Raw genomic sequence first — 18512 nt, forward strand, 5'->3', positions numbered from 1 at the left:
AGGGCAACTTTCAGTGGTTGTTCCACACAGTAGCTTTCCACCATCTAGATCTTGGGATTGACCATATCATCAGGCTTAGTGCAAATACCTTTATTCAGTGGACCACCTCGTTGGACTATATATACTTTAAAAAAGAGCAATTCCTTCATGCATAAATAATTTGGTTACTCAGAGGCACAATTCATATAAAGAAAGCAGGACAAATGTTTGGTTCTATTTCCCAGTTTTGAATACGAGTTGACTTGCTGGCATCCCACAATTTCCACAATGAATTTTTATTTTAGCATATCATGAATTCATGTATATTATCTTACTATATCATGTTGGTCGATATTTTTCAAACTATTGCAATTATTGTCTTTATTGATACGCACGTCATCTTTGCCAGTAGGAAACAAGTCAAGCTGAACCCTTGGATCCTTTCGAGTTGTCTTTTTTCCCAAGTAAGGTATTCTGGGATCCTCTTGCACATTTCCTGCCCGAGAGCTAAAGTCATGCACATCTTACAGGACCTTCCTGTTTCAGCTGTCAGTCTGAGAGTCACTGAGCTGGCCATTGTTCCTAGATGTTCTTCTTAGTGAATAAAACACGAGTTCCCACTGACACTTCCAATTCAAGCCCAGAACTCCATCCCCCTCACACTGATCCTGACTTGGTGAATACCTTCTAATCCCCTTGATTCTCACACTGGTCCTGACTTGGTGAATACCTTCTAATCCCCTTGATTCTCACACTGGTCCTGACTTGGTGATTACCTTCTGATCCCCTTGATTCTCACACTGATCCTGACTTGGTGAGTACCTTCTGATCCCCTTGATTCTCACACTGATCCTGATTTGGTGAATACCTTCTGATCCCCTTGATTCTCACACTGGTCCTGACTTGGTGAATACCTTCTGATCCCCTTGATTCTCACACTGGTCCTGACTTGGTGAATACCTTCTGATCCCCTTGAGTCTCACACTGGTCCTGACTTGGTGAATACCTTCTGATCCCCTTGATTCTCACACTGGTCCTGACTTGGTGAATACCTTCTGATCCCCTTGATTCTCACACTGGTCCTGACTTGGTGAGTACCTTCTGATCCCCTTGATTCTCACACTGGTCCTGACTTGGTGAGTACCTTCTGATCCCCTTGATTCAAAGCAATTACTTCCACTTTGTACTGTACAACTTCCTTCAGCAATTTCATCTTTGTGTCTTATCCTTTCTACCGAATGCCAAGCAGTTTGAGACCAGAGCCATAAGTTTTTACTTTTTGATACAGTAAGATAAAATTCCTAAAATACTGTTATGTTCCTGACATATAAACACACTTATGTCTTCATATCCCTCAAGATACAGAACCATGTTATACATGTGCTAAAATTTCATAAATTGTTAAATGAATTTTAAAGCTTAGATTTATGTACTAGAAGTATGTACATACTTCTCATATGTACTAGAAATTCAACTTCAGTGGTAAAATCTTCCCTTTAAAAATATTAAAGTTGCCAGACATGGTTAGCACTTGGGAGGCAGAGGCAGGCAGATCTCTGAGTTCAAGGCCAGCCTGATCTACAGTGTGACTTTCAGGACAGCAGGCTACACAAAACAAACAAACAAACAAACAAACAAACAAACAAACAAACAAACAGAAAAAGAATACTAAAGCTGTTTGAACATTTTATTTAACAGATATAAAATAATTCTAAACATTTATAGCTCGTACAATGACATAACTTGTGTATTTTTTTAAAACGTTGACAGTAGGAAATAGGAAATAGGAAAGGTCACAATGACACTTCAATATATAGGTTCCAAGAACAGAATCATAAACAAAATAATCAATGGAAAAAAAATCCCGAAACCATTCTTGGTTGAAGTAAAATGGATAATGCTAGATTTTAAAGTGTGAAATCACACTTTGGGCTGTAAACATATTTAACTTTGCATTTTCATTCAGCTGGGTACATAAAGCGATTTCTTAAATGTCATTTAAATGAACCATTCAAAGGTTTGGTTTTAAAAATAAAAGAGGTAGGGAATGAAAGCTTTGGAGGATTTATTTTGGTAGTTCTTCAATAATGATGCGAGACACTGAGTTCCATCCAGTGGAAGCATCTCCTTTAGGGTAATCAGAGCAGGTGCCAACCCAGATGGCCACATCTACCAACCCAGCGCCAATCCCTTCACACAGTCCTTCCACTGCAAAACAGAGCCAATCACAACCCTCATTAGAACAAAGGGCAAAAGCATTCCTTCTGCATTTACTGTAGAAAGTCAGATTGTAATCCTGCTTACTGGAAAGCTAACTAAAAGTTCTAGTACCCGATAAGGATTTCACAATAAAGTTCTCTTTTCCTTAGTTGGTACATAAATATTTTTGAAGGCAGATGCATAATTACTATGCTATTACCTCAACGGGCAGTATTCTCAAACCAGAATGTTTTAGTTACGGAGATGATTTAAAGCCAAAGAACAATTTACCAAATCATACAGCACACCTACACTTTTAACTGTCAAGACTTCCCAACTTTGGAAGAAACCTGAACCAGAGCCTGAATGAAGATATGCAAGTCTTTTTAAAGAAAGCCTTTTCAGCACTGATCCATAGAGCTGATGATATTCAAATTGAGGATAGGACTTTATATGATTAAAAGAAATCCTAGCTTAATCTTTTACCAGTCATTCAATGTATGAATCTAATTTACACAGATTCTTTTTTTGCAAAAATTTACATGTATGTATATATGTATGCATTATTGTATCATCTATCTATCTATCTATCTATCTATCTATCTATCTATCTATCTATCCATCCATCCATTTATCTATCTATCTAATATATCTGTCATCTAATGTGTGTATGTAGTTGTGGATAACACCTGTGTCACAGTGCAGCTGTGTAGATCAGAGAATAATTTATCACAGGAGTTGGTCCTCTCCTTCCACCACGTGTCACAGGGACCAAACTCAGCTCATCAGCCTCTGGGGGCAGCACCTTCTACTGCTACATCACCTCACCAACCTTTAACAGAATTACTATTATTAAAAAGAAACCCTGTTTTTTGTTTTGTTTTGATGCTGTATCCTTCAAGAGTCTTCTAGGCTCTCACATCCTAACATACATCTTGCATTGAACCTTACCAAAGTCCTTCACTCACATCTAAAAGAAAGATTTCACTGTTGGTCACTAAAACAAGCAGAGAGACATGTTCCCTTTGATGCCTGTGTGAAGTGAGAAAGGAAACTGGACTTGGCAGATTCCTAAAGAGAATGAATTGTGGCATGCAAGTGGTCCAGTGGCTGGACCTGCAGGTTGAGATTAATGTGCTCATGTGGCCTGGTAGGTTCCCACCTTAGCTGAGGTTAGTGCAGCCCAAATGAGCCCCTAAATATGGAACTGAAGCAATATGTCATCACTGGCGATGACATCTGTAAGTCAACTGACACCAGAATATAGGGACCTGCCACCAGCTCAGACCTCTTTGGAGAGGTAAGCCGTGAGTCCGCAATCCATTTAAGCTGTCTGGTAGTCTCAGGACCATGCTAGTTGAAAATGCATGCCAGCAATATTCAAGTTTCCCCAAGGCCTTGACCCCTCATGGCCTAGAAACGTGTCCACTTAACCTTGTAGTCAAAGGCCTCCAGACTGCTGCAGGCAGCAAGAACATATTAAAGAGATTCAGCTATATATAATAAAGCTATACCTAGAAAGATCAAGGAATCTTTTTAGAGAGAAGCCATTTATCAAGGAATATTTGGTCTTACTCAGCTTTTAATATTCAGCTGTTTCTTGCTATGAAATTCTTGTGTGTTCATATACTACTAGGCCTTAAAGGCAAAAAGTATAAGATTCTCAGATGTACTGCTGATCTACTAGGTAACACCCCTACAGAGCCTAGGGAACAGGCAGACTGTAGATGCATAGCTTTGTTTCTTGTGCAAATGAAGCTCAGACTTCCCTTCCCCAGACTGGCCAAATGGCATTCCAGAGCATTTGACTCAGAACAAAGGGTTTTTTGCATATCTAGGTAGGAGTGAAGGGGAGGCAGGATTCCTGGTAAGGCAGAGTCACATGGCCAGAGGAGAAGAGAACAAGGTAGAATTTCTGTAGATGGTAGGGCAGAGTCACATGGTCAGAGAGAAAGGAATAAGATAGATCTTTTGTAGAGAATAAAGATTGGGTCAGGTCAAGAGAGGAGGAAGAGGAGAAATGAGCATGGACAGAGAAACTGAAGACGAAGATGAGATTGAAAGTATAAGAGCTTATCAGGGCTATGGGAGGACAGAAAAAGAAGGGATGGAGAGGAACTGGGTGTCAGGATGGAACTGAAGCTGTGTAGACAGAAGTTTGTTACAGAGAAATAAAGTAAACAGACGTTAGAAACTAGTGTCCATAGATTCTCTTCCCTGAGATAAACCCACGCCAGACATAGTGTCTTCCCCAGGACTCTGGGAAGGATTTTCTCAGGGCAGCCCCTGGGAAAATTCTGACACCAGATAGGTGTGGATCTAATATCACCTCACAGTGAGTCAAGTGGCTAAATGATGACTTCACCAAGTCAAATCCCCAAGAACTCCATTTTCCTGGAGGAGTGGTACCATGGTGAGCCTGTTGGGTAGCCAACTGCTAAGAACCAGAGCAACTGCCTGTTTTGCCATTTCTAACTAGACATTAACTTTGGGGCACACCACCACAACCAGGGGTTTCTGGTGTTATTTGTTTTGTTTTATTTTGTTTTTAAGTTGCAGGTACTAGAGACTTACTGGTACTTAGAAGAGACCTGAACCAGGGCCTGAATCAAGATATGCAAGTCTTTTTAAAGAAAGCCTTTTCAGCACTGATCCATAGAGCTGATGATATTCAAATTGAGGACAGGACTTTATATGATTAAAAGAAATCCTAGCTTAATCTTATACCAGCCATTTAATGTGACCAGAGATCCTGGGTCAGTTGCTCAGTGATGGCACCACAGCATCTGTACGCTTTGAAAAAGATCTGTGAACAGTCGTGAGTTGCAGTCCAGGGTGGGGAGTCACATACTATGACTTGTTAGAGATCTACTTACAACAGGCTAGTTACCCAAGCATGTTAGTGGAAATTAAATACCCTTTTAGGTAGATCTGAGGCACATTCGGCAGTGCTGCTATTATACATACCAGAAGAAGTACGATGGATATTAATTGTTGAATTTAATTCAGGGCTCCCTTGATCCAGATAGATGATGGCTTCGATGGGAAGAGGTCCTGAACATTCAGCTCCATTAAATGTAAAATACCAGCGCTGACAGCATGCGTTTCTGCACTTTAGCCGAAGTGAACCGCTGAACAGAACACGCAGAGCACTGTTGGAGCGCATCTTCGTAAATGTACATTCCTGCCACAGCGGAAAAACAGCTGAACATCTCTCATTTTAATTAAAAAGTGACCACAACTGTCAAGTTATGGAGGCTAACCCAGAGCAATTGCTAGAGTCTATGAGACCCCACTGACCAACAACTCCAAAAGAGGCCCCCATATTTAGTATTGGGCTTTTTATTTGCTAGTCTGTGGTGTCTAGGGAAACACCACTTAAGCTCCTTTTATATGTGTATATGTATATTTTTGGAAGCTTCTCCAGTGGTAGGCTTCCATATGGCTTTTTTCAAAGGTCTTTAGAGTTAGTTCTCCCTCCTCATACACACTCTCTTCTCCAGCCCTCCCACTCCCCACCTCATTTAATGCTTCCTGTTCCATTATTCACTTTTCCTCCTTTATAATGCCCGAGTTCTATTCCACTTCCTTTGAGTACCATGGCTCCTTACTAATTTTATAATGTCTATGAATATACCCTAATTTAAATATGCTAATCTAAAGATTCAAAGCTAGCATCCAGGCCGGGTGGTGGTGGTGCATCCCTTTAATTCCAGCACTCAGAAGGCAGAGGCAGCTGGAACTATGAGTTCAAGGCTGGCTTGGTCTACAGAGTGAGTATCTAGAGCTACTCAGGGAAACCCCGTCTTGAAAAACAAAAGCAACAACAACAACAAAAAGCTAGCATCCATATGTGAGAGGGAACGTGCAGTATTTATCTTTCTGGGTCTGGGTGACCTCACTGAAAATGACTATTTTCAGCCTCCCCCCATTTACCTGTGAATCTTATAATTTCATTTCTCTTTACAGATGAATAATATTTCCTATTTCTGGTGATACCACATACCTAAATCATAGGACATGGGTAATTAAGCTGGCACTGACCTGCAAACTTCATCCCTACTGGCTAGCTTTCATAATTCTGGAAGGTTCAATGCATGTTGCCAAGGGAGAAAAGGAATCAAAAGTCTTGCCCAGCTGTGAACCCTGTGAACTGGGATAACAGTGGTCCCACTGCTATAACAGTGGTACAAATGTTAGGGGAGTAACCAACTGCTTTCTGATTGGATTAAAAGCCAGCTCTGCAAAATGAAATTCATGCCTGATAGAGTTAACTGGACCCAAAATCCATAGCTGGCTAGCTCATAAGGCCCTAGAGGAGAAACTAAAACTATTATTCTGCTAAAAAGACATAGTAATAAACTGCCCCCGAAGTCTTTATTTTTATACCCATAAATTTGCACATCTCTTCGACTTTATCAGAGAATCTTCCTTTTGCAGCAGATGGAGATTAGTACAGAGACCCACAAGTGGTCAGTGTTCAGAGAATAAGAGGGGGCATTGTAGGCACCTGCAATGAAACAGAATTTGCCAGACAGGCCAGGTCATCGCACACATGAACCCACAGCAGGCTGTATATGCAAGACCTGCACACAGTCAGTCCAGCCAAAACCCCAGCATGGATGTGGGAGGGAGGAGCTCAGGAAGTTCCAGCCCTAGATGCGGGCCTGTTAGCAACTGTGGCTGCTAGGGAGGCAGAGTCTGTTTTCTCCAGAGATAAGGCCTGTGAGAGGCTACCGTGGGCCAATAAGCAGTCCCCACACACACACATGTGGACATCACTGAGTGAACTTACTGGAGTTTCAGAAAGTGTGCATGAAGTTGGGAGGGGAAAGTGGTGGAGGGCGGTAGAGGAGACATTGGAGGGGGGGCATAGGAGATAGATAAAGTAAGAGACTTTGAAAATACACTGAACTTCACTTAACTATTCTCTCTCCATTGTCTTTAAAAAGCTTGAGTTTTATAGAGGGAGGAAGATTACTTTACAAGATTGGTACAAAAATCAAGAAAATCAATTTTGGGCTTTCTTAGATGTTTCTACTTCATTAAGTGTACCTTTTCATTTATTTTCAAAATAGATAGTCTTCAGTACTTTTGGCTAACAAATCTATGTACTCTTTCTCTATTGAAAAATACTGAATATCAACTATATTCAGTTGGATACAGAAGTCAACAGAGAGGAAGTCCCACCTTCCCAGAGCTGGCATTCTATAGTATTAGTGTCTGTTGGGATAGATTATTCTCTCTGTCTCTGTCTCTCTCCCAGCCTCCCACTCTCTCATTTTTGTTTATTTTAGTTAGTATTTCTAGTAGCCCAGGCTGGCCTCAAACTTGCTATGTAGCCAAGGATGGTCTTGAATTCCAGAGGTCTCTACCTCCTGAATGCTGAGATTAGAGGCATGAGCCGCCACACCAGGCTACAGCTTTCTTTTGAGCAACAACACACAGAAGGTGTGAACCTAGACAAAATTACCTGTACAGCACAGTAATAAAATCTAGCTCATTTTCTTCCCTCTAGCTTGTCCACAAAAACCTGTGTATTGGCTCATGACCTACGATCTCTTCCTTGTATGTAGTTTCTGTATCCATTGTAACCACTGCTAAAAACAAAACAAAAACAAAAAACAAACAAACAAAAACAAAAACGTGGTGTCTTAATAATGCAGGAACTATAAAGGATAGCTTTTAAAAAAATGGCAACTTCTGATGAACAACTGTGAATAAGAAAGCAGTCTACTAGTACAGATGTTTAAATAACTAGAGAGCATTAGAATAAAACACTTTTTGAAAAATCACATGTAAAGAGAGACAAGGTCCCAGTCACCAAGCTCAGTCGTAGCTAGATGAAACACCTGTCACACAAAATCAAGACATTCATGATCTTTTAAATAGAACAGGAAAGGTTGAGATGAGAAACATGGATGGTGCCCTATCACATCTCAAAACCTTAGAGTTTTAGGAAAATAAACTTTATTTTCTTGGGGGTAGTGGTAAATAAAATCACAAAACACTAAATTACAGCTAGGAAGGTGGGAACAGAGTTGGTCACCAAAGAGGCTCAGGACAGCACTGCTTCCCCAGCTCTGCCTCCTCCCAACTTGCCAACTGCGCTTCCTCCAAGCCAGGGCCACACACACACACACACACACACACACACACACTCACAGACATACACACACACACACACAGACACAGACACACACACACACACTCACAGACATACACACACACACACACACAGACACACAGACACACACACACACAGACATACACACACAGACACACACATACACAGACACAAACACACACACACACTCACAGACATACACACACACAGACACAGACACACAGACACACACACAGACACACACACACAGACACACACACACAGACACACACAGACACACACACTCACAGACATACACACAGACACACACACAGACACAGACACACAGACACACACACACACTCACAGACATACACACACACAGACACAGACACACAGACACACACACAGACACACACACACAGACACACACACACAGACACACACACACAGACACACACACAGACACACACACACAGACACACACACACACTCACAGACATACACACAGACACACACAGACACACACAGACACACACACACACACACACACACACACACACACACACACACACACACACACACGGAAGGCAAGCACTCTACCACTCTGCTATGTCTGCTAACTTTTGAGACAAAGCACTCACCACTGACTCCTTCAATCTGTGACTGGGCCATTCATCAAAATATTATTTGCATACCTCTCCTTACACAAAATGTTACAGAATCACCATGTGGTTATTTTAAATCACTAGCAATCAATTTCAGTTCCCTTAAGCACTTTTAAGATGAACATGAGAATAAGGACAAACGGACTTCCCATAACATGGATCCCAGTCACGTGGTGATTTTTAAAACTATTGTGAGAGCCAAAGTTACATTTTAAGTTATAAATACTATGCTTCAGAGATCCATGAATCAAAAATGCCTCTGATCTGCAAGCCGCCTGTGGAAGGAGAGTTAGTTCCTGAAATGCTGGAGGCTATTATTTATGCAAGATAACAAACCACATGCTTTCACTCCCCTAAACAAGTTTGTTTGACCCATCTGCACCGGATGTGCTTGGTCACAGGTGGGTGGGAGGTTCACAGGCCGGAGGTACATCAGGATGTGTGCTTGCCCCTGACTGGACCTGATGGGAAATGCAATGAATTATGGGTTTTCCTTTTTAAGCCACTGCAAACCACGATTCAGGGCCATTTCCCAGGAACCTGGCTATGGACTTGGCCATTTGGTTTTAAACTGTGGTAGTGGTCTCATTCTCGATGGGTACGATTATCACTTTTAGGACTTAAGCTATAGCAGGATGTGTTAGATTAATTTCAATTATTTACTTAGTGATAAGATTAGAATGTTGGTTACTGTCTAACTTGAAAAATCCTTTTTGCATTTGCTTTGATAAATAAAGTGATTATCTGCCTTAGAAATACCTTTATGAGCCGGGCGATGGTGGCGCAGGCCTTTAATCCCAGCACTCGGGAGGCAGAGCCAGGCGGATCTCTGTGAGTTCGAGGCCAGCCTGGGCTACCAAGTGAGTTTCAGGAAAGGCACAACGCTACACAGAGAAACCCTGTCTCGAAAAACCAAAAAAAAAAAAAAAAAGAAAAGAAAAGAAATACCTTTATGAAATTAACTGAACTGTTATCAAATTTTCCACTAGTTTTAAGTAAGAAAATCACACATTATTATTCTGCATCCTTTTATTTAAAGTCCCTTAGGTTTAACAAAAATAAAATTGACACTAACTTAGAAAACACATTTTGCTTCAACTTTAGTATGATTTGGACCTCACTTACCGCAATCTTCCCGAGATCTATGCCGTAATTCAGTGAGCTCCACGAACACTGCTTGTAGTTTGGGGTCCAGGACTCCTCAAAGCTTTCTCTTAAGCACTCCCCCTTTTCTCCTTTGAATCCATCCCGACCTGGAATTCCTGGTGTACCAGGAATGCCATTGGCTCCAGGACTCCCATCGCGACCGGGAACTCCTGCTGGTCCTTGTAAGCACATTCCATTGTACTATAGTTCGAAGGAGAAGGGGGAAGCATCATCACTTAAGACGCAAACTCAGGATAGGGTATAGGGATGTAGTTCAATGGTAGAGCTCTTGCCTAGCGAGCACAAGACTCAAAGTTTGACCCCCAGGACACAACAAGTAAATAAAGAAATTCATTCATGAATATGTAAATAAACAATGCGTATAAGTCCAGTGATCACAATTGCATTTATTCTGAATCTGTCAAGAGTCCCTTTAAACCACCTTGTCCATGTTCTTATGAGTTACTTTGGAGAACTCATTTTAAGGTTACTTAGAAAACAATATCACGTCTTCATTTTTTTTATTGCACAAACTTATACAAAACATCGAGAAAACACTTTTATGTCTTTTTCTTTGTACTTCTGATTATATGTAATTTTAAGTAGCTGTATTCCAAGGTATACATCATTTGATCTTTTTTAATTTAAAATTTGTTGTTATTATCTTATGAGTATGGTAGCATGCCTTGAAGTTAGTGGTTGGTAGCACACACCTGTAATCCCTGTACTTGGGAGGCAGAGGCAGGAGGATCCAGAGTTCAGGATCCCCCCAATGCATCAAATTTGAGGCCAGCCTGGGATGCAGGAGACCACTCCTCAACACACACACACACACACACACACACACACACACACACACACTAATGCAGATTGAACTCAGAGCCTGTGCATCCTAGGCAAGTTATTGACCTATAACAGTGATACTTTGAGCTTCCTTTGTGCAATTCCTGTGCCTACCCTTGAATTAGTTCACATGGAAACAAGGGTGCCCTTAATTAGACGTTTCAAAATGCAATGCATTCCAGTTAAATTTTTAACATTTCCCTTATTGATGTAAATTTCTTTAGTACATTTGATATTTTTTAATTCCTCTCAGGCAAGATGTTGCATACAGTAAAGTTTTTCTTTTCCCAGTTAAAATCCTAGTCCCAATAGACATTTAGAGTTGTCAGTGAATGTCAGTCTACAGTATGAGGAGAGTGAGGGGAAGCGCAAATTCCCGCACCCAGCTCCTTATTTCTTTTATTGGCCACCAGGGGGCAGGACTTAGTGGGAGCCTGAAAGGAAGGCTTTGAAAGCGCCTGTACAAAGAAGCTACTTTATACAATCTGTTGAACTGTGTGGACTTTCTGTCACCAAGACCAAATCCAATCTACAGGATGCACCTGAGCCCGGCTGCACAGTGTGCTTTTCCAAGTTGGGCTGGAGTTGTGGGAAGCCACAGGTACAGTAAAATCCTTAGAGGGGAAAATATCAGCTTTATGGGGAAAGGGACTGTTTTCCGTATCTTAACTACACATTCATAAAATGCAGGCTGCACATGAGCCACACTCATGTGGCACAGTTTGTTTTTCTTTTTTTAGAACTTAGGTGCTTAAAATAAAGCCGTAGCCCCAACACAGTGTGCTTTTGTGGAGCAAAATTATATATCATAGCTGAAAACAAAAACGACAAAAAAAAACAACAAAAACAAAAAACAACAACAAAAACCCACCACCGCAGTGTGAAACAGCAGGGATCCCCGCCCACCCACCCCCCCGCCCCCGCCCCCAGTGCTCTTGAATCCAGTTTAGAACTGGCTGTCAGGGAGCTTGTTTTATTAGTTTAGCCTAGAATGTCAGTTTAAGAAATTCAAATCTTTAAACAAACAAGCAAACACCAAACACCGTCTTCTCATGTATTGCAATGCCTGGCAGCCATATAGATTTAAGGACCGGAGTTTATGACGTGCCAAAGACCCCAGAGCTGTCATTGGCTGGCTCTTGCCTGGGACAGAGAGCCTCTCTGCCCTCCACGGGGTTGTTGACTTTTCGAGTGTAGAGGGAAAGGTTTAATGCAAACAGGCTTTCCCACATATCAACCCCTCGGAGAGAGCTTGGGATATCTGCTTTCCTGGAAGCATTTTCTTTCCCTTTCTGTGGATCGCAGTGTTCCTGACTGGTAGCAACAGGCTGAAGTCCTGACTGCGCATCTGCTTTGAACAGAGCAGGCGGAATGGGTCCTTGGGAGGGCTCCTACTGACTCCCTTCCTTTCCCCTTCCAGCTCCAACCCCTCTGAACCATTCCTGGCCCAAGCAGTCCTCCAAGGAGTAAATTGCAATTCATACTCCCCAGAAAGATGACCCAACGTGACTCATAATCTTCAAGTTACAAAAAGCTGGACGCATGCTATGCGGGGGGTGGGGTGGGGGTGTTAGTCTCTCCTCCAGGCAGACGTGGCCACCAGTCCCAACAAAGGACACGTAGCACAGCCTTGGCCCGGGCCCAGGCGATCAGCTGGCCTAGGGTCTTCTTGAGGCCTGCTTTTAAAATCAGCTAAGCAACTCAGTCTACTCCAGCTGCAGCCACAACGTCCCTCACCTCTCTCAAGGGTGGCCTCCCCCGAGACCAGAAACTCCTGGGCGACTACACGGACTTGGGGCATCTCACCTGACCCACGTCGCATCTTTGCGATGACCTCTCAGTAGGACTCCCGAGGAGTTTCAAGACTCCACTTCAGGCGTGTCCCAGATCCTTCCCCACACACGGACTCAGACAAGGCAGGGCACTCGAGTTAAGATACATAACACGCTGTCCTAGGAGCACCCCTACGGTCAGCACCACCGACAGCCGTTTTGATGCCCTCCCTGTGCGCGCGTGGCTGGGTCCTCTCCAGCACTGAGGTCAGGACCGACTCCCTCAGACTCACCAGGTCTACCACCTCCCTCTGCCGGATCAGCGCTTTTTGCTTCACCTTGGGGTTCTCGGAGGCGCTAGACTTCGCGGGCAGCAGCAGCAGCAGCGGCACAAGGAAGAGGCCGAGCAGCAGCCGTGGGGAGGCGGTGCGACCTTTGGGGTGCATGGTGTGCGGTGGCTGCGAAGCGCGGAGCCGGAGGCAGAGAGGTCGGCGGGGCCCGGCCCTGGTCCGCGTCTGGCCGAGCTCTGCAGCCCGCGGCATCAAAGAGCCTTTCACAGAGCGCCGCCCTCCCTTCTTCCCTCCCGCCCCCTGGACACCCGAGGTTGCATACTGTAATAGGCCAGGGTCCCCGGCTCGAGCCCGCCCCTCCTCCGCAGCTCCGCCCGCCCGGACCCTCGCCTGGTGACTGGTTAGGAATCACGGATGAGGGGGAAATCGAGATGGCAGTGTCTTATCTCTGGGCCAGGAATCACCTTGGTGGGGGGGGGGGGAGGAAGGGAGGGACGGAGGGAGGGACGGAGAGACCATTTGGGAGTATTAAGCAAGGAGAGCCATAATATAAAAAAAAATCTTTAAGAGTCCTATAACCCAAATGATTGCTAGTGTTTGAAGAAGTGCTATCCCCTTCTAAGAGGCAAGGTGCAAAGTTTTGTTGACGTGGCAATCCCATGGGGGATGCCGCTGCCTGTCTTCTCCATTCATAGGTGAAGAACTGAGGCTCATGGACAATAACCCACTTTCAGTGCTGGAAGTTCATTTTCGAGTGCCCATTACCCATGAGATTAATGCACGTTTGAAACTCCATGGACTCCAGGCAGGGAAGCAGGCCTCAGCTCCACCCAGCACTCTCTGTCAGGGAAGACGGAGGTGACCTGCAGCTTCACCTCTCCCTCCATCCCTCCGGTCCAGTCCCCCAGCTCTGGTGCAGACCCCTGCAGCAGCCGCCCACCCCCAAACTCCCTTCCCCAGCTCACTGCCTCGCCTCCCCTTCCCCAAACTCCAGCAGGCACTCCCTGGGAACCCACAGGCCACACGGCACAGTAAAGCAGGTAGACTGATTGCCTCTCCCTCTGCTCCCCAAAGTCCAGTTCTCCAGCCACACCCCAGCTGTGCACCAGAACACCTGTCCCTTCTTCTGCACCCATTTCCGGTGGATCCCACAGATCCTCCCCTGCAAACTTTCTTCTCCCAACTCACTGTTTCGCTCCAGCCTCCAGCTCCATAGGCCACTCCTGCCAGAGAAGTGAGTAAGCTCACTGCAGATCTTCACCTCTCCCTCCATTCCTTCAAGTCTAATCCCCCAGTCTCTCCCTCAGCTCCAGCAGACCTCTTGCTGTGGCCTCTCCTCACTCTCTACTCCCACTGCCCAGAGACTGACTAAGCAGATCTTGGTGGGACAACCCTGCTTTTCTCCCTCTTGTTAATTCATCTCCACCATCTCCAACCCCTCCCTATTCCTAAGTGTCATCTGCCAATACCCAGAAACATGTTTTCCTGGAACCTCCCCGCCCCAGTGCACACACCTATCAGGACCCTCAAAGATTTTCCTACAGGCAACACACAGCTGCCACATTCTCCTAAGAACCAGACAGAGAGAAAACAAAACAAAACAAACAAAAAAAAAATGAACAAAACACCCACCCAGCAAAGACCATTTATCAGCACCTAGAATTACAATCTCCCTAAACCCAGGTGCCTAGATGCCAGTATAAAAACACAACCAGTCACAGCCAGGACAATTATGTCTCCACCACAACCCAGCAACCCTATCACAGCAGGTTCTGAATATTTCAACACAGGTGAAGCATAAGTAAAAGACTTCAAAACAGCCTTTATGAATATGATAGGGGTCCTTAAAGAGGAACTGAATAAATCCCTTAAAGGAATCTATGAAAACACAAAGCAATAGTTGAAGGAAATGAATAAAACCATCTAAGACCTGACCCTGAAAGTGGAATCAGTAAAGAAAACCAGAACTGAGGGAAATCTGGAACTGAAAACTGTAGGAGCTAGAACAGGAACCTCAGAGGCAAGCTTCACCAACAGAATACAAGAGATGGAAGAGAGAATCTCAGACACTGAAGACATGATGGAAGAAATGACACATAGAACAAAGAAAATGTTAAATCTAAAAAGCTCCTGGCAAAAAACATGCAGGAAATTTGGGACACCATGAAAAGACAAAATCTAAGAATATTAGGAAGGACAAGAAAGACAGGTCAGAGCCACAGAAAACATTTTCAACAGAATGATGGAAGAAAAATTTTCTAACCTAAAGAAGAAGATGCCCATCAAAGTATCAGAAGCATACAGAGCACCAAACAGACTGGACCAGAAAAGAAAGTCCCCTTGGCATATAATAACCAAAACACTGAATGTACAGAACAAAGAAAGAATATTGGAAACTGCAAGGGGAAAAGACCAAGTAACATGTAAAAGGAAGACCTGACCTCTCAGTGGAGACCCTAAAAGCCAGAGACTCTAAGAGACCACAAATGCCAGCCCTGACTACTATATCCTGCAAAACTTTCATTCACCATAAATGGAGACAATAAGACATTCCATGATAAAATCAAGTATAAGCAATATATATTTACAAATTCAGCCTTCCGCAAGGTGCTAGAAGGTAAACTCCAACCTAAAGAGGTTAACTACACCCAAGAAAACACAGGGAAAAATAATCCCGGACCAGCAAAAGAAGAAGAAGGAGGAAGAGGAGGAGGAGGAGGAGGAGGAGGAGGAGGAGGAGGAGGAGGAGGAGGAGAAGAAGAAGAAGAAGAAGAAGAAGAAGAAGAAGAAGAAGAAGAAGAAGAAGAAGAAGAAAGCATATACCACCACCACCATCACCACTATCATCATCAACAACAACAACAACAAAATAACATGAATCAACAATTATTGGTCATTGAAATCTTTCAACATCATCTTAATTCCTCAATTCCCTCATAAAATACACAAACTAGCAGAATGGGTGTGAAAACAGAACCCATCCTTCAGCCGAATTCAAGAAACACACTTTAACATCAAGGATAGACATCACATCAGGGTTAGAAAAGATATCCCAAGCAAATGGACCTAAGAAACAAACTGGTATAGTCATTTTAATATCTGACAAAATAGACTTTAAACCAAAACTAATCAGAAGAGATAGTGAAAGACATGGCATACTCATCTATTGGTTTAAATAGTAAGGCAACTCCACGTAGTTAAAAGGGAGGTTTATTTTGTGGAATAACTTACAAGTGAAGGGATAGGTTACAGAGTCTGGGAAAGGTGTAGCACAGTCCAGCAGTGTTCTCTGAAGAACTCTGCTCGGTCTACCTCCAGTATCCAGGATCCAGGAACCAAGAGAGTGGGTCCCATCTGGATCTCAGGTCTTCAGGGGTCCTGTCTTGGCTCCACCTTGCAGGCGTGACAGTTACCAAAGCCTCAATGGGGGTGGTACTTCCAGGTCAAAGCTGGAATGGCTACCCACTACACTCATCAAAGAAAAAAAATCCACTAAGAGGACATTGCAATTTTTAGCATCTATGCTCCAAACACAAGGGCACTTAAGTTCGTAAAAGAAATGCATGTACAGCTTCAATCACATATTGACTCTCACACACTGACAGTGGGAAACTTCAGTAGCTCTCTCTCACCAAGGGACAGGTCATCCGGACAAAAACTAAACAGAAAAATGTTGGAGCTAACTGAAGTTATTAACCCAATGGATTTAATAGATATTTATAGAGCATTTCACCCAAACATAATATACCTTCTTCCCTACACCTCATGGAATGTTCTCCAAAATTGACCACATACAGGGACACAAAGCAAGTCTCCACAAATACAAGAAAATTGAAATAACTTTCTGCATCCTATCTGGCCACCGTGGATTAAAGCTGGCTACCAATAACAGCAGAAACAACAGAAAGCTTACAAACTGGTGGAAACCAAACTGACTGAAAAAAGGGTCAAGACAGAAATTAACAAAGAAGTTAAAGACTTTCTAGAGTTCACTGAAAATGAATGCACAACATATCCAAACGTATGGGATACTACAAAAGCAGTGCTAAGAGCAAAGTTCATAGCATTAAGTGCCTACATTAAAAAAAGAAATTGGAGAGATCTCAAAGTAGCAACTTGACAACACACATGAAAGCTCTAGAACATAAAAACATACCACACCCAAAAGGAGTAGATGGCAAGAAACAAACTGAGGGCTGAAATCAATAAAACAGAAAGAGAACAGTACAAAGAAGAAATGAAACAAAGAGCTGGTTCTTTAACAAAACAAATAAGATTGACAAATCCTTATCCAGATTAACTAAAAAGCAGAGAGAAAAGATCCAAATTAACAAAATTAGAAATGAAATGGGGACATAACAACAGATACCGAGGAAATCCAGATAATCATCAGGTCATACTTTAAAAAACTATACTCCACCAAATTGGAAAAATCTAAAAGAAATAGATAATTTTCTTGATAACTTACCAAAGTTAAATCAAAATTTGATAGGCAATTTAAACAGACCTATAACCACCAGTGAAATAGAAGCAGCCATTTAAAGTCTTCCAATCAAAAAAGCCCAGGGCCAGATGGTTTTAGTGCAAAATTCTACCAGCCTTTCAAAGAAGAGTTAATGGCAATGCTCCTTAAATTATTCCAAAAAATAGACATTGCCCAATTCATTATATGAGGCTACAGTTGTCCTGATCCCAAAGCCCATAAAGACCCAACAAAGAAAGAGAATTACAGATCAATTTCTCTTATGAACATAGATGTAAAACTACATAGTAAAATACTTGCAATCCAAATCCAAAAACACATCAAAAAGGTCATCCACTATGACCAAAAAGGCTTCATCCTCAAAATGCATGGATGATTTAACATACATAAATTGGTAAATGTAGTCCACCATATAGACAGACTGAAAGACAAAAACCACATGATCATCTCATTAGATGCAGAAAGGGCCTTTGTCAAAATCTAACACCCCTTAAGTCCAGGAAAGATTAGTGATACAAGGGACAAAACTCAACATAATAAAGACAGTTTATAGCAAGCCCACAGTCAACAGCAATGTAAATGAAGTGAAACTCAAAGCAATTCCACTAAAATCAGGAGCAAGACAAGGCTGTCCACTCTCTCCATATCTGTTCAGCATAGTACTTGATGTTTTACCTAGATCAATAAGACAATTGAAATAGATCAAAGAAATACAAATTGTAAAGGAAGAAGTCAAATTATCTTTATTTGCGGATGATATGATAGTATATATAAGCATCCTGAAAAATTCCACCAAGAAAACTCCTACAGCTGATAAATTCTTTCAGCAAAGTTGCTGGTTACAAAACTAACTCATAAAAATAAGCAGCTTTCCTATATACAAACAACAAACAGTCTGAAACAGAAATCAGGAAAATAACACTCTTCACAATAGCCTCAAATCATATAAAATATCTGGAGGTAACTCCAAACAAACAAGTGAAAGATTTGTATGAAAAAAACTTTAAGACATTGAAGAAAGAAATT

General features: G+C 42.6%; 1 protein-coding gene across 2 annotated transcripts; it reads right to left on the minus strand.

Annotated features, from left to right (window-relative positions):
* Nucleotides 1-1642: 1642 nt before the first annotated feature.
* Nucleotides 1643-13309, minus strand: Cthrc1 (collagen triple helix repeat containing 1). Of its 2 annotated transcripts, none has more exons than XM_016001375.3 (4): nt 13052-13309; nt 10078-10299; nt 5146-5362; nt 1643-2187 (listed from the first exon to the last, which is right to left on the minus strand). In XM_016001375.3, the coding sequence occupies exons 1-4, from the start codon at nt 13253-13255 to the stop codon at nt 2045-2047; spliced, it is 786 nt and encodes a 261-aa protein (XP_015856861.2). In that variant the 5' UTR covers nt 13256-13309; the 3' UTR covers nt 1643-2044. The 2 variants fall into 2 exon arrangements, with proteins under 2 accessions (XP_015856861.2, XP_006982884.2); XM_006982822.4 differs by having other exon boundaries at nt 1644-2187; nt 13007-13307.
* Nucleotides 13310-18512: the final 5203 nt, after the last annotated feature.

This window comes from Peromyscus maniculatus, chromosome 20 (assembly GCF_049852395.1).
Source record: "Peromyscus maniculatus bairdii isolate BWxNUB_F1_BW_parent chromosome 20, HU_Pman_BW_mat_3.1, whole genome shotgun sequence".
NCBI classification, from domain to species: Eukaryota; Metazoa; Chordata; class Mammalia; order Rodentia; family Cricetidae; genus Peromyscus; species Peromyscus maniculatus.

Bases quoted from the DNA above. Each gene is read 5' to 3' on its own strand.
- Cthrc1 (XM_006982822.4), bottom strand. From the start codon at position 13,255: ATGCCGCGGGCTGCAGAGCTCGGCCAGACGCGGACCAGGGCCGGGCCC. The intron at 5,363-10,077 runs GTAAGTGAGGTC...CCGCTGTGGCAG, and splicing joins TAGATCTCGGGAAGATTGCG to GAATGTACATTTACGAAGAT. The intron at 2,188-5,145 runs GTATGTATAATA...TCTGTTTTGCAG, and splicing joins TATCCATCGTACTTCTTCTG to TGGAAGGACTGTGTGAAGGG.